This window comes from Panthera uncia (assembly GCF_023721935.1).
Source record: "Panthera uncia isolate 11264 chromosome B3 unlocalized genomic scaffold, Puncia_PCG_1.0 HiC_scaffold_1, whole genome shotgun sequence".
Lineage (NCBI taxonomy): Eukaryota > Metazoa > Chordata > Mammalia > Carnivora > Felidae > Panthera > Panthera uncia.
In genome coordinates, this window is record NW_026057582.1 from 126,409,018 (window position 1) to 126,421,992 (window position 12,975).

Genomic DNA, 12,975 nt, shown 5'->3' on the forward strand with positions numbered 1-12,975 from the left:
TCTTTTTAACAACAACAACAAGAACATTCCGCTTTTTGTTCCTGAGGTTTGTCCAATGATGGGAGGGTGTCCGTGATCCCTCCTGGGCCTCGCTGCTCAGCGCCCTTAGTCGCACTCCTTGTTGGCGCAGGTCAGAGCTGTCGAGGGCAAGAGGGCCTCACTGTCCACAGGAGGAACGAGTCAGACGAGGGTGTGAAGGTGTTCTGTGGTTGGGTCATTGGGTGCAGGACAGGAGCAGGGAGAGAGTGTGGACTTGTTTTCCACATGGACGTTAAAGCAGGGCTCATAGAGTCTTCTGGATCCCAATGGGTAGAAGGTAGGCTACCACTCATGCCTCAGCACCAGTTCCGGAATTTTCCAGAAGTGTTCTTCAGGACAGGTGTGGCTTCACATTGGGAGCAACCCCGGAGGAGATGTCAGGCCGCCTCTGTGTCTGTGTGGAAGACCCCCCCGCCCCCCGCCCCAGATATGCCACCTGCACGTGCACCAGGCCCCCAGCGAGCAGAGGCCCCAGGCCGGGCCTCAGGGTGGTGGGTTTGCCATTATGAGTCTGATACCACGTCCACTGGGGACCAGGGAAACTGGCCTCGACAGTCCTGAAACCTTTGCTCCTTTGAGTCTCTCACAGTTTCCTTGGGTCAGGACTCTGGACACGGGTGTGCCGGCCCCTTGGCTCAGTCTCATCAGCCCGAAATCCAGACGTAGCCTGGGGGCGCCAGCATCTGAGGCTCTGGGCCTCCGGCAGGACTCATGCCTAGGGCTGCAGAACCACCGGCCTTCCGGAGAATGGGTCTTCTCCCGCCGGAGTGTCTTACTTCTTCAGGGCCAGCAAGAGAATCTCTGCTGCTTTTACCATTCGTTTTAGCTGATTAAGCCACATCCAGCCCAGATCATCTCCCTGCTGGTTAACTCAGAGTCAGCTGATGAGAAAACTCCATAACGAGGTGAAACCCCATCATCTTTCTTAGTCTGACCCACATTCAGGTGAGGGGTTATACAGGGCGTTGACCCCAGGGGCAGGAATCTGGGGGAGCATCTTAGAATCAGACTACCACAGCTTGGGAAGCAGAAACCACTGTCCATCAACAAACCAGGGTTTTGTATATTTTTTCTGAAGCACTTTGTTGCTACCAAAACTGAATCCACGTCGATGTGGTAGGCCTTGTTCCCATGGCTCTGACCGTGCGGCTGTAGGACCTCTGGGCTCGGGGACTCGGTGCGGCACCCCATGCTTCTGGAGTGCATTAGCTGAGCCTTATGCTTCCTAACTGCTGCTTCTCAATGTTTGTTCAGCTGAAGCCCAGGGATAGCTGGTATGGAATTAAGAAAGAGGACCCAAGACTGCCATAGGGGAAGCAGCATTCTGGCATCCACGTGTGTGTGTGTGTGTGTGTTGAGGGCGGGGGAGCCCCCTGATCATTTGAGCCCGGGGCTGGACATGGGGTGCAGAGTAGACCCACCAATGACAGGAGGCCCCATTTCTCAGAGGGCTGTGTATATGGGGCAGGGAGGGGGGATGGGGTTTCCCAGATCCCTCAAGAACCTTCCCAGTTAACCTCTTCAGGTTTCAGAACCCAAAGTTAGAAGAGACTCAAAAGGTCACTTAGTACATGTTTATTAATTTGCATTTATATTAAATAGGTACATAATAATACACATTAATTTACATGTATACATACATATATATAAAGAGAGAGAGGGGCAGGGAGAGAGGGAGGGAGAGAGAGAGAGAGAGAGAGAGCACACAAACAGGGGAGAGGGGCAAAGAAAGAGAAGGAGGAGAATCCCAAGCAGGCTTTGCAAGCATGGATCCCGACCGGGGACTTGAACTCACAAACCCGTGAGATCATGACCTGAGCCAAAACCAAGAGTCGGACACTTAACCAACTGAGCCACCCCGGCGCCCCTCACACTTTCTTCCCTAGCATGGAAACGCTTCCTCTGTGCACCCGTATTAGTTTTTTACACAGTGGGTCATTATCCCAAACCCAACAATGAGCATTTACCATCTCATGGAGTTTCTGAAGGCCTGGAACCTGGGAGCGGCTTAGCGGGATGGCTTTGGCTCAGGGTCTCTCACGAGGCTCCGGTCATCAGAAGGCTTGACTAGGGCCAGGACCCACTTGCAACTGGCATGCAGCTGGCTTCTCCAAGCAGGGCTTGGCAAACTTACCTCTAGAAAAATGGATAGGAAGTGTTCTCAGCTCTGTGGTCTCATACGATCTCATTGTGCAAACGCAGTCACAGATACCACGTGAATGAGTGTGGCTGTGCTCAGGTAAAACTTTACTTGGGGATACTGAGATTTGAATTTCACATAATTTTCATGTCACAAAATATTCTTATTTTGATTTTTTTTCAACCATTTTACAAATATAAAAACCATTCTTAGCTCAGAGGCCTCACCAGAAAAATTGGACAGTAGGCTAGTTTTGGGCCATGGGTCTGTAGCTTGCCCGAGAGCAAAGGACTCCAGAGCGGAGCGGATGCCACAGTGTCCTTCATGGCCGAACCTCAGGGGTGGTCCTCTGTGATGTGGGAGGAGATTACGGGAGGCATGAACCCCAGGAGGTGGGGATCACCGCGGGCTGGGTACCACACCCCACTGACTCCCAGGTTGCCTCACAGGTGACTGTTCTCCATGAACAGTGTGGTCACTGTATTCTTATCAGCTCATTATAAGAAAAATCTTCCTTCGGAGAAAAAAAAAAAATCTCAGTAATGGAGTATAAGGAGTGATGCCTGCTGAGTTTGCAACCGAGGGTCTGGTGCCAGAATAGAGGCTGATGCTGGGGCTGGTGGTGGTGTAGGAAGCTTAGCCACAGTCCGAGAAAGCAGGTGTCGGTTTTGTTCGTGTGGTTTGGGGTAGTGGGAGGAGAGGTTTTATTTTTGAGCTGTCTCTTTGACTCGGAGAAACGGCCTCTGAGAAACTTGTGGGACTCTCTAAAGTTGATCCACCTCCCGGTGACTGGAGTTTTGGTATTAATTTAATATGCCTGGGAAGCAGCCCACCTGCCATGGGAAAGGCGCTAGACTTCCTGTTCCCAGCATAGAGTGACAAGGAAATTCACATGGAGAGGTTACTCTTGGATATTACGTGTTTGATTCCGGAGGCATTTCTGCTTTGCCCTCCAGAACCCCCCTGGCAAATTGTTCTCCCTCCGAAGAAAACAACAGAATGGAAGGAGGTTAGCTGATGGCGCAGGGAGTGTCCGTGTTGTTCTTCTGAATTTATTGATGAGCTTAGGTAAAGAAGAAGTGTTCTGGGAGAGGGGTTCTTTTGTTATGGGGCACAAAAGAGCGGACTCCCGTTTCTGCCAGAGGAGAGGAACGTCACTGAGCTCCTGGGCGTTGCCCAAAAGCCCTGCTGGGCGCCCGGGTGGGAAAGAAACCACTTCCACTGTGTAGCTCCAGAGGTGTGAGCAGGCACCAGTAGGGTAACCTGGGGGCTGGCGTGCAGCGGCTGTGGGGGGTGGGGGCTTCGGCTCAGCAGCGGCGTCTTGGTGGTATCTACAAGCAGGTGGGATGGGCTCCTCTGGAGCAGCCAAGAATCCCTCTCCCCTCAACCGCGCAGAGCACTTAGGCTTCAAATCGACGACAAAGCCTGTCCTTAACCTTCTCTTAAGCTCTCGTCTCTGTACCGCCACCGCAAGTGTCCTTGAGCGCCTGTGTCTGCGTGCCGACTGCTGACGTCCCAGAGACAGGGCTGCGAGGCCCCAGCTTTCAGAAGCTGGGTGGCAGAAGGACCGGGTTGTAATGCTGCAGGAGAGGGCTCGAGCAGAGGTGCAGCGAGCTGTAAGCCCTGGGCCAAGAAGCCGTATCTTTTTCGGTAAAACTTCCACAGTGTCACAGGTCCAGATCCTTGCCAGGGCAGTGCTCAGTATACACAACGCAGGAAAGAATTGGAACTTTTTAGCCCAGAGAGTCACGAACTCACAGAGGAGACTGAAACACATTCAGGGGACTCTGGTGGTTCTTGTAGTCTTCAAACATGGTTTTCCCCCTTGCTGTGATCCTGTGCTGGTTGTGTGGGAATAGGGTGCTTGAGTAGAATCCAAACAGTCAGGAATGGCCATTGGTGCATGCTTGGCCTCGCAACTACAGGCCGTCCCGTGGCACCTGGGCCCTGAGTCTGGTCTCAGTCCAAAGCCAGAGTGATATGGGGCAAGGCGATGGGCAGGCCTGCCGTCCCACTGGCAGGTGCCACTGAGAAGCGGCTCATAAGACAATCCTGGCTGTTCTAGGCTGCCAGGAGGAGGTGGAGGAGGGGTGTGCCAAGCCCTGCAGGGCCTTTCTAGAATCTGGTCTTTGTTGCATCGGTTGGGTTGTCACGGGGCCGAGGCTGGGCTGCCTCTCACACCTGGGCTTGTGATCACCACCTGCGTGCATGCAGCAGGGCCTAGAGGAAGGTGACGATCCTGAGGCCCCCTGTGTGCAGGATGGGAGGGGTCGGGACAGTTGTCCCTCTTCCCTCACACCACCTCCTCGGGTCACACTTGCCTCTGTGAAGCGGCTTCACAGCGGGGCAGCAGCCCCCTTTGGTCCTGTTCCTGCCCCAGGTGGAGGGTCTGCACATCCCCTCACCCCCACGAGGGGGCCTTGGGTAAAGCACTGCTCCAGAGCAGACTAGTTCTAAAACGTGCCTTTAAAAAAATTTTTTTAATGTTTATTTATTTTTGAGAGAGCGAGCAGGGGAGGGGCAGAGAGAGGGGGAAAACATGTGCCTTTTTAAAGAAGAGTTTTATCAGCTCATAAATCCTTCTAGAGTCTACTGGAAAGTTTTCTTGTGGAGATAGTGTAAACAAGGTCTTGAGTCCTACAGAGTAAGAAAGACTTCCTTTTATGGGCAGCCCTGGAAGGCTTTAAGAGAGGCATCACATGGTTTGTTTGTGCTGATGTCACTCCAGTCACTGGTGGCACCTCTCAGCACCTCCTCCCCTCCCCCTGGCCACAGGGGCACCGAGCCAGGGCACATCACATGTTCTTGGCCTTGGCTGCGCTTCTATTCAGGGACAAGTCAGTCAGCCAGAGAGGAAATCACAGCCGAGCCACAGAGAGGGGTTTCGAGTATTTATGGCCCCGTTTGTTGGGGGTGGGGGGTGGGAAGGGAGTCCTTTCTCTTGGGCAGCAATGGGAGGTAAGGGAAGGCAGGCTTGTGTGCCACGTGACCCCAGGCAGGAGCTGTCACACGGTGACTATGAGGACAGGAATGGCTCTCCTAGGGGACCATGGTTTCCCTTGTGGAGGTGGAGAAAATTCCTTTTCCTGAGGTAGGTGGTTTTCAAAGCACAACCATACTCTTTCGCAGAGAATGCCATCCTACTCCCGCCTCACCAGTTTGGGGACCTTGGACAAATTATTTACTCTCTTGGTGTTTCTGCTGCTTCATTTACAAAATGGGGACATGTTACAATGCACCTACTTCTAGGACTTGAGAGGATTCAAGCAGTTCACACACACAAAACCCCGCCTGCCCGACACACTGTGTGTTACTGGGTGCATTAACCAAAGGTTAGCCCTGCCAAATGGTTAGTGGCATGGCCAAGGCAAAAAAATCTGGTCTTCGTATTTTGTCCACATCTTTTTCTGCTAGAGCACGAGTGGTAAACGTTTTCCATAAAGGGCCACACGGCCGGGATCTTGGGCTTCTAGGCCAGGCAGTCTCTGTTCCAGCTACTCACCTAGCAGGGGTCCCTTGAAAGCAGCCACAGACGTACGTGAACAGATGGGTGTGGCTGGTCCAGTACAACATAATCTGCAAAATCTGATTTCTAAAACCCGGCAGCGGCAGCGACACAGGCAGAAAGCCTCTCTCAGGCTCCCACCCTCCCTGCAGGTCACGTACTCTTCCCTCCCAGACCGGACACCTTTCCCCCCAGGACTTCCAAGGTAGCTTGGCCAGGTTGGCTTAGGGCTTTGCCTTTGCAGACTGGTCTCCGTGCCCCCTGGGCTTCTTCCCTGAGGCCAAACGAGCAAGTGGTCTGTCAGTCAAGCCTTCCATTTAGCCATTTTTATTGAAAAGCATCTCTTTAGCCAGAAGTTTTTTTTTTTTTTTCAATATATGAAATTTATTGTCAAATTGGTTTCCATACAACACCCAGTGCTCATCCCAAAAGGTGCCCTCCTCAATACCCATCCCCCACCCTCTCCTCTCTCCCACCCCCCATCAACCTTCAGTTTGTTCTCAGTTTTTAAGAGTCTCTTATACTTTGGCTCTCTCCCACTCTAACCTCTTTTTTTTTTTTTCCTTCCCCTCCCCCATGGGTTTCTGTTAAGTTTCTCAGGATTTCACTCTCAGGAGTGAAAACATGTGGTATCTGTCTTTCTCAGTATGGCTTATTTCACTTAGCATAACATTCTCCAGTTCCAACCACATTGCTACAAAGGGCCATATTTCTTTCTCATTGCCACGTAGTACTCCATTGTGTATATAAACCGCAATTTCTTTATCCATTCATCAGTTGATGGACATTTAGGCTCCTTCCATAATTTGGCTCTTGTTGAAAGTGGTGCTATAAACATGGGGGTACAAGTGCCCCTATGCATCAGCACTCCTGTCTCCCTTGGGTAAATTCCTAGCAGTGCTACTGCTGGGTCATAGGGTAGGTCTATCTTTAATTTTTTGAGGAAACTCCACACTGTTTTCCAGAGCGGCTGCACCAATTTGCATTCCCACCAACAGTGCAAGAGGGTTCCCGTTTCTCCACATCCTCTCCAGCATCTATAGTCTCCTGATTTGTTCATTTTGGCCACTCTGACTTAGCCAGAAGTTTTAAAAATTTTTTTAATGTTTATTTTTGAGAGACAGAGCATGAACGGAGGAGGGGCAGAGAGAGAGAGGGAGACAGAATCGGAAGCAGGCTCCAGGCTCTGGGCTGTCAGCATAGCACCACATGTGGGGCTCGAACCCACAGACTGTGAGATCATGAGCTTAACCGCTTAATGCCCCTCTTTAGCCAGAAGTTTTAAAATAAACAGAGAATAGTATCTTCTGGCGAGAACAGTAATGGAAGGGAAGGCTCTTCTGTGCCAAGCTCACGCGAGAAAGGGCCGCCCGCCAACCCCTTCTCGGAACCGTAGCCTCCTCTGGCTCTGTGGCCAGCCTGGATGTCAGTCACCCTCCTTTTTGCTCCCAAGGTCCACTCAGCTGGGTCTCTCTGCGTTCTGGGTTCATAAGAAGTATGCCCTCCTCCCCTGGTCATCGTGAACCCTTGTCCAAGCCCAGGCCTCCCCTGGGTCCAGGCCGCTGGCTGTACCACAACACCGTCCATCCTTCTTCCTTGTGCAGCCTCCTGCTCTCCGGCGGGGGGCGGGGGACGGACACCTCCTGTGGTCCACTGAAGGCTTCACAGAGGTTTGCGGCCCAAGTGCCACCGTGGTCCAGCTGGTGAGACCCGGCACAGGCTTCATGCCATGTTCTTTGCCCACCCCCTTGCCTAGGCAGGGCCCCTCGCACCTTCCCGCCTTGTCGGGATCTGGCTACATGTCTTCATAGGACTCTGATTCATTTGGCTCAGCCTGGACCCGAGGCCAGAGCCCGGGTGGTGGGGCAGGCAGCAGGAAGCCTGGGTGGTGCTGGACCGGGACCTCAGACCCTAGATGCACGCTCCTTCTGTCTTGTGGCCTTCCCACCTCACTGCCAGCTGTCCGGCCCCAGGCCCCAGAAAGAAGCTTAGAAATTGCATAGGTGGCACGAAAGGGAGGGTCACTGTCAGGATAGCTGTGATCGCTCCTAAGCCTTTTTTTTTTTTTTTTAAGTTTATTTTTATTTATTTTGAGAGAGAGAGTCCAAGCAGGGAAGGGCAGAAAGAGAGCAGGGGGAGAGAGAGAGAGAGAGAAAGAGAGAGAATTCCAAGCAGGTTCCACAGTGTCAGCACAGAGCCCAATGCGGGGCTGGAACTCACAAACTACGAGACTATGACCTGAGCTGAAGTCGGACGTTTAACCGACGGAGCCACCTAGGCACCCCTCTTTAGCCAGAACTTTTAAAACAAAACAGAGAATAGAATCTTCTGGTGAGAACAGTAGCAGAAGGGAAGCAGTGGAAGTCAAGCGTCAGATGCTTGACCAACTGAGCCACCCAGGTGCCCCCATTCTTAAGCCTTATTAGTGAGAAACCAGAGGCTTCCTGCACTCTAATTCTGGAAGTAATGTTTCACTGGTGGCTCCAAGAGACACTTCAGATAGGATGCTCTGTAGGTTTTTGTTTGTATTTTTATTTCTTGGCACTGTCCCCATAACACCTGTCATGCCAGACTCTGTATAAACCTAGATTTGTCCTCAGGAAATGAGAGGTTGGGTTTTGGCCCCGGGGAGGGTCCTGGTTCCCCGGAGCGAAAGCGGCGCGGGCCAGTCGGGCCGTCAAGAGAGAAATGGCCCAGCTGCCTCCCTGCTCTCAGTGCCCGCGTGTGGGGGGAGGCCACAGCAGGTGGCCCTGGAGCCACCGTTCGCGGCCAGGCCCACCGTCTGTCTGTCTCCACCTCAGGTTTGAACTGATGCGCATGTGCTGGCAGTACAACCCCAAGATGAGGCCTTCCTTCCTGGAGATCATCAGCAGCATCAAGGACGAGATGGAACCCGGCTTCCGGGAGGTCTCCTTCTACTACAGCGAGGAGAACAAGCCGCCCGAGCCGGAGGAGCTGGATCTGGAGCCGGAGGACATGGAGAGCGTCCCCCTGGACCCCTCCGCCTCCTCGTCCTCCCTGCCGCTGCCCGACAGACACTCAGGACACAAGGCCGAGAACGGCCCGGGCCCCGGCGTGCTGGTTCTCCGAGCCAGCTTCGACGAGAGACAGCCTTACGCGCACATGAACGGGGGACGCAAGAACGAGAGGGCCTTGCCTCTGCCCCAGTCTTCGACCTGCTGATCCTCGGATCCCGGATCCCGTGCAAACAGTAACGTGTGTGCACGCTCGGCGGCGGGTGGGGGGAGAGAGTTTTAACAATCTATTCACAGCCTCCTGTACCTCAGTGGATCTTCAGAACTGCCATTGCTGCCCACGGGAGACGGCTTCTCTGCAGTAAACACATTTGGGATGTTCCTTTTTTCAATATGCAAGCAGCTTTTTATTTCCCTACCCGAACCCTTAACTGACATGGGCCTTTAAGAACCTTAATGACAACACTTAATAGCAACAGAACACTTGAGAATCGAGTCTCCTCACTCTTTCCCGGTCTCTCATTATCTGTCTCCCTCCCTCTCCCCCCGCCCCTTCTCTCTCTCTCTCTCTCTCTCTCTCTCACCTTTCTCTTTCTTTCTGCTTCATGATAGAAAAACATTTGCCGCAACCCCAGCTGGGACGCCCTTTTGATCAGATTGAGGAAATGGCTGTCCCTCCCTGCGGCCCCCACCCCCATTGCCCCTGTACACACCTGCCTGTCACCGTAGGTCTTTATAAACAAAACAAAACAAAACACCTTGAGACGGGATTTTTTTAACTGTATCTTTAACCTTTTTAGGGACGTAACGAGATTTAAAAAGGGCCATCATTCATTCAAGGTTGTCACCATTTTAATGCTGCCAAATTCTGCCAAAACCCTGAACTTCCTCCCTCACGACCCCCGCACTTATCTCCTTGTTTCCAGAGGCATGGGGCGAGCATGGTATCTAGTCACGTCATTTAAGAGCCACGTGGATGATGCACTCCATCTGGTCGCCCCTGGCGTTCTTTTCAAGTCTTACGTTCACACAGGTCTGATCGCTTTCTGACTAGGCTATTGTTTGGGGGGAAGTGGACAGGATGGGATTTTCTCTCGGTGGAGACTGGGAGAAGTTGAACCCGGCTTCCCTGCCCCTCTCCCCCCCCCCCCCCCCCCCCCCCCCCCCCCCCCCGCAATTGTGGAGGAAACAGGCCCTGTCGTGAGCCTGGAAGACAGGCTTTGAGTCAAGGTCATCCACGTGCCAGTCTCCTGTCCCCCCCACCCTTGGCCCCCCGCTCCCGGCCCCCAGGACACAGATGGGAAGGGGTTTCCAGGGACTCAGCCCAACTGTTTATGCAGGTTTGCAAGGAAAAGAAATTCAAACACCACCACAACAGTAAGAAGCAAAGCAGTAAATGGATTCAAGCATTCTAAGCTTTGTTGACATTTTCTCTGTTACTAGGACTTCTTCATGGGTCTTACAGTTCTATGTTAGACCATGAAACATTTGCATACACATCGTCTTTAATGTCACTTTTATAACTTTTTTACGGTTCAGATATTCATCTATACGTCTGTACAGAAAAAAAAAAAAAAGCTGCTATTTTTTTTGTCCTTTATCTTTGTGGATTTAATCTATGAAAACCTTCAGGTCTACCCTCCTTCCCTCTCTGCTCACTCCAAGAAACTTCTTATGCTTTGTACTAGAGTGCGTGACTTTCTTCCTCTCTTCCCAGTAATCGATACTTCTCGAACATAATTTGCCATGAACTGTTTGATGCCTTTTTATAAATACGCCCTCCCCTCCCTGCTCCCCCTGCCCGTTAGTTACGTTCTCACCCGTAGGCTGTGTGGGCACGAGGCTGGCGAGGGAGGCAGTGCCCCCCACCCCCCACCCGGTCTGCTCTCTCACCGCGCTGGAGTCTGTTACAGTGCAAGACATGACGCAAACTCAGGTCAGAAAACAAAAGGTTAAATACGTCGCACGTCCTCGTTCAGTGTTTCTAGTCGCGTTGTTGGACAGTCTCACCTTCACTTTCCCTCACCTTCGTTTTGGTTGTGACACACATATCTCTATTTTTTTAATTCCTGGGTACAACAGCAGTTTGAACTGCAGACGCTAGGCATTTGGATTACTTTTTTTTTTTTTTTTTTTTTTATGGATATTTAATCCTTCCATCCCATGAAAAACAGCTGCTGAGTCCAAGGGTGCAGCGGAGCGGGGTCTGGCGGGCCCCTCCATGGCCTCCGCCACCACCCTCCAGACTCACCTACCTGTCTCCAGAACCAGAAACTCCCTGGGGGGCCTCCAGGGCACTGGCGGGGAGGGAGCCACGGGGGTGGCCTCCTCAGGGTGTCAGCCAGCCCCCCACCCCCACCCCCTCCAGGGTGCAGGGCCAGAGGGGCCGGGTCGGGCATGCATGGGCACCATGGTGGCCGATGGCCCTGGAGCCCTGTGCGCTCCCCGGGGGGGGGGGGGGGGGGGACCAGAGTCCTGGCGCTGGCTCGCTTCTCCTCAGCCAGGAATCCCAGTCCTCGGGGCCCGGGGGTCTTGTATTGTTTAGTTTTTAGCACTTCTCACCAGAGTGATGACAGCACCCGAGTTGCTTCTGGGATGGAAATGTTTCAATTACGAGGAGGAACAAAGCTAAAGTCTGATGGTTGCTAGTCGTGACTGGAGACGAAACACGAGAAAGCAAGCATGTCGTGCTTTTTCTGGTCAGTACCTTAAGTCCTGCGATGTTCTCTAGCCTCTGCCCCATGGTTTTTCTCCCTTAAGAAAAAAAAAAATGAGAAAAAGAAAAAAAGTTAAGAAGGTATTCTATGTAGGAGTTTTAATTTATTTTGTGATACCAGTTTCAATCACTGTAGAGAAGCCCCCAGTGATGAATTTAAATACTGAGGAAAGGGTTTTGTGTGCGTGTGCGTGTGCGTGTGTGTGTGTGTGTGTGTGTGTGTAAGACAGGACAGTTTTCGGGTTTCTTTTGGTTTTTTGGTTTTGTTTTCGTGTTTTTTGGTTTTGGTTTTGGTTTTCAAACATTTATCTACCTCACTCTTCTTTTTTATATGTGTATATATACAGAAGAATACATATCCCATCTCTCAGCACCTGACAATATGCCGTTGATATCGGTAACCTCATCCACACCACAGGCCGAGCACATGAGGCAGGGAGAGGCCAGGAGGCTGTATTCTGGGGTCGAAGCAACACTAACCCGCCTCTCCGCTCATTTCAGACAGCTTGCCTTTCTCCCAGATGTCTCGTTTCTTTCTCTTCCTCCTCCTCGCTTGGTCTTCTAAGAGGCTCCTCCTTAGGATTCCCTTCCTGGCGGGCGGGGGGAGGCCGCCCGGCTGTCCCAGGCCGTCACTGAAACGGACTTTGCGCAGAGTGAATGACACACAGATTCTGTCATCCGGAAGAGCGCTCGTTTTGCAGGTTTTGAGGACAGGGAGCACCTCGGGGGGGCAGTCAGTCTCTGGGCGTAACCGCACCTGTACGCGTGCGGTGTCCGGGTCTCGGGCCGCTGCTCTGGCCGCCGAGGCCCAGGCCTGCGCCGGTTCAGTTCGGTGGTGCGGCCACATCAGCGCTTTCAGCGCCCGGCCTGCCAGGCCTCCTGCCCGAGAAAGCAGGCCTTCCTGCACTCGAGGATGCACGCGGGAGAAAAGCTTCCCCCCCCCCCCGCCCCGCCCCCCAGACTGTTCCTCCACCTCACCCTCCTCTCCTCCTCCCCCGGGGAAAACAGAGACCAAACCTGCGGGCTGGAAGGGGCTGGCGGTTGGCGCCCGGCCTCCTCCCCGGGTGGCACTGCCTCCCGCCCGGGGCCTCACCTCCATCCCATCACCTGCTGCTCCCCAGGCGGACGGCGCGCTGCCCGCTTCCAGACGCTGCTCTCGCAGGCACCCGGTGATCCTATCTGGGAGACGTGGTGGCGGTTTTCCCGAAGGGCGGTGGCTCCTTTCAGATCCCGCACCGCAGTTCCGTCCTGCGAGCACACTACTCTCTTTCCCCAGCCCCCTGGCATCTTAAGGTCACTGAGAAATACTGTCGGATCAGGGTTTTCTTCTTCCGCACTGTAGGTGACCCCTGGGAATAGTAGCCTCTCCTCTTTTGCACAAACCTACCGGTTTCCACAACTGGATTTCTACAGATCATTCAGCTGGTTCTAAGGGTTTTGTTTCAACTGTCCTCGAGTTGTTGGTGTCCTTCTGTCTTTGTTTTACGTAGGTGGTTTCTCTTTAAGTAGAAAGAAAACAGTAATAGCGTAGTGCCCATCCTAACGAAAGCTTCAGAAACACTTAAATAAAAGAAAATTTTGCTTGCGTGACGGTGCAGTC

The 12,975-nt window shown here is 52.8% G+C and overlaps 1 protein-coding gene across 1 annotated transcript in view; it reads left to right on the forward strand.

The window, feature by feature from the left end:
- The window catches only part of IGF1R (insulin like growth factor 1 receptor), a 252,109-nt gene extending 242,505 nt beyond the window's left edge, over positions 1-9,604 (forward strand). Inside the window, exon 21 of the mRNA XM_049614035.1 lies at positions 8,486-9,604. Within this exon, the coding sequence (XP_049469992.1) occupies positions 8,486-8,867 (382 nt within the window). The 3' untranslated portion in view covers positions 8,868-9,604. The remainder of the gene's footprint in view (positions 1-8,485) is intronic.
- Positions 9,605-12,975: the final 3,371 nt, after the last annotated feature.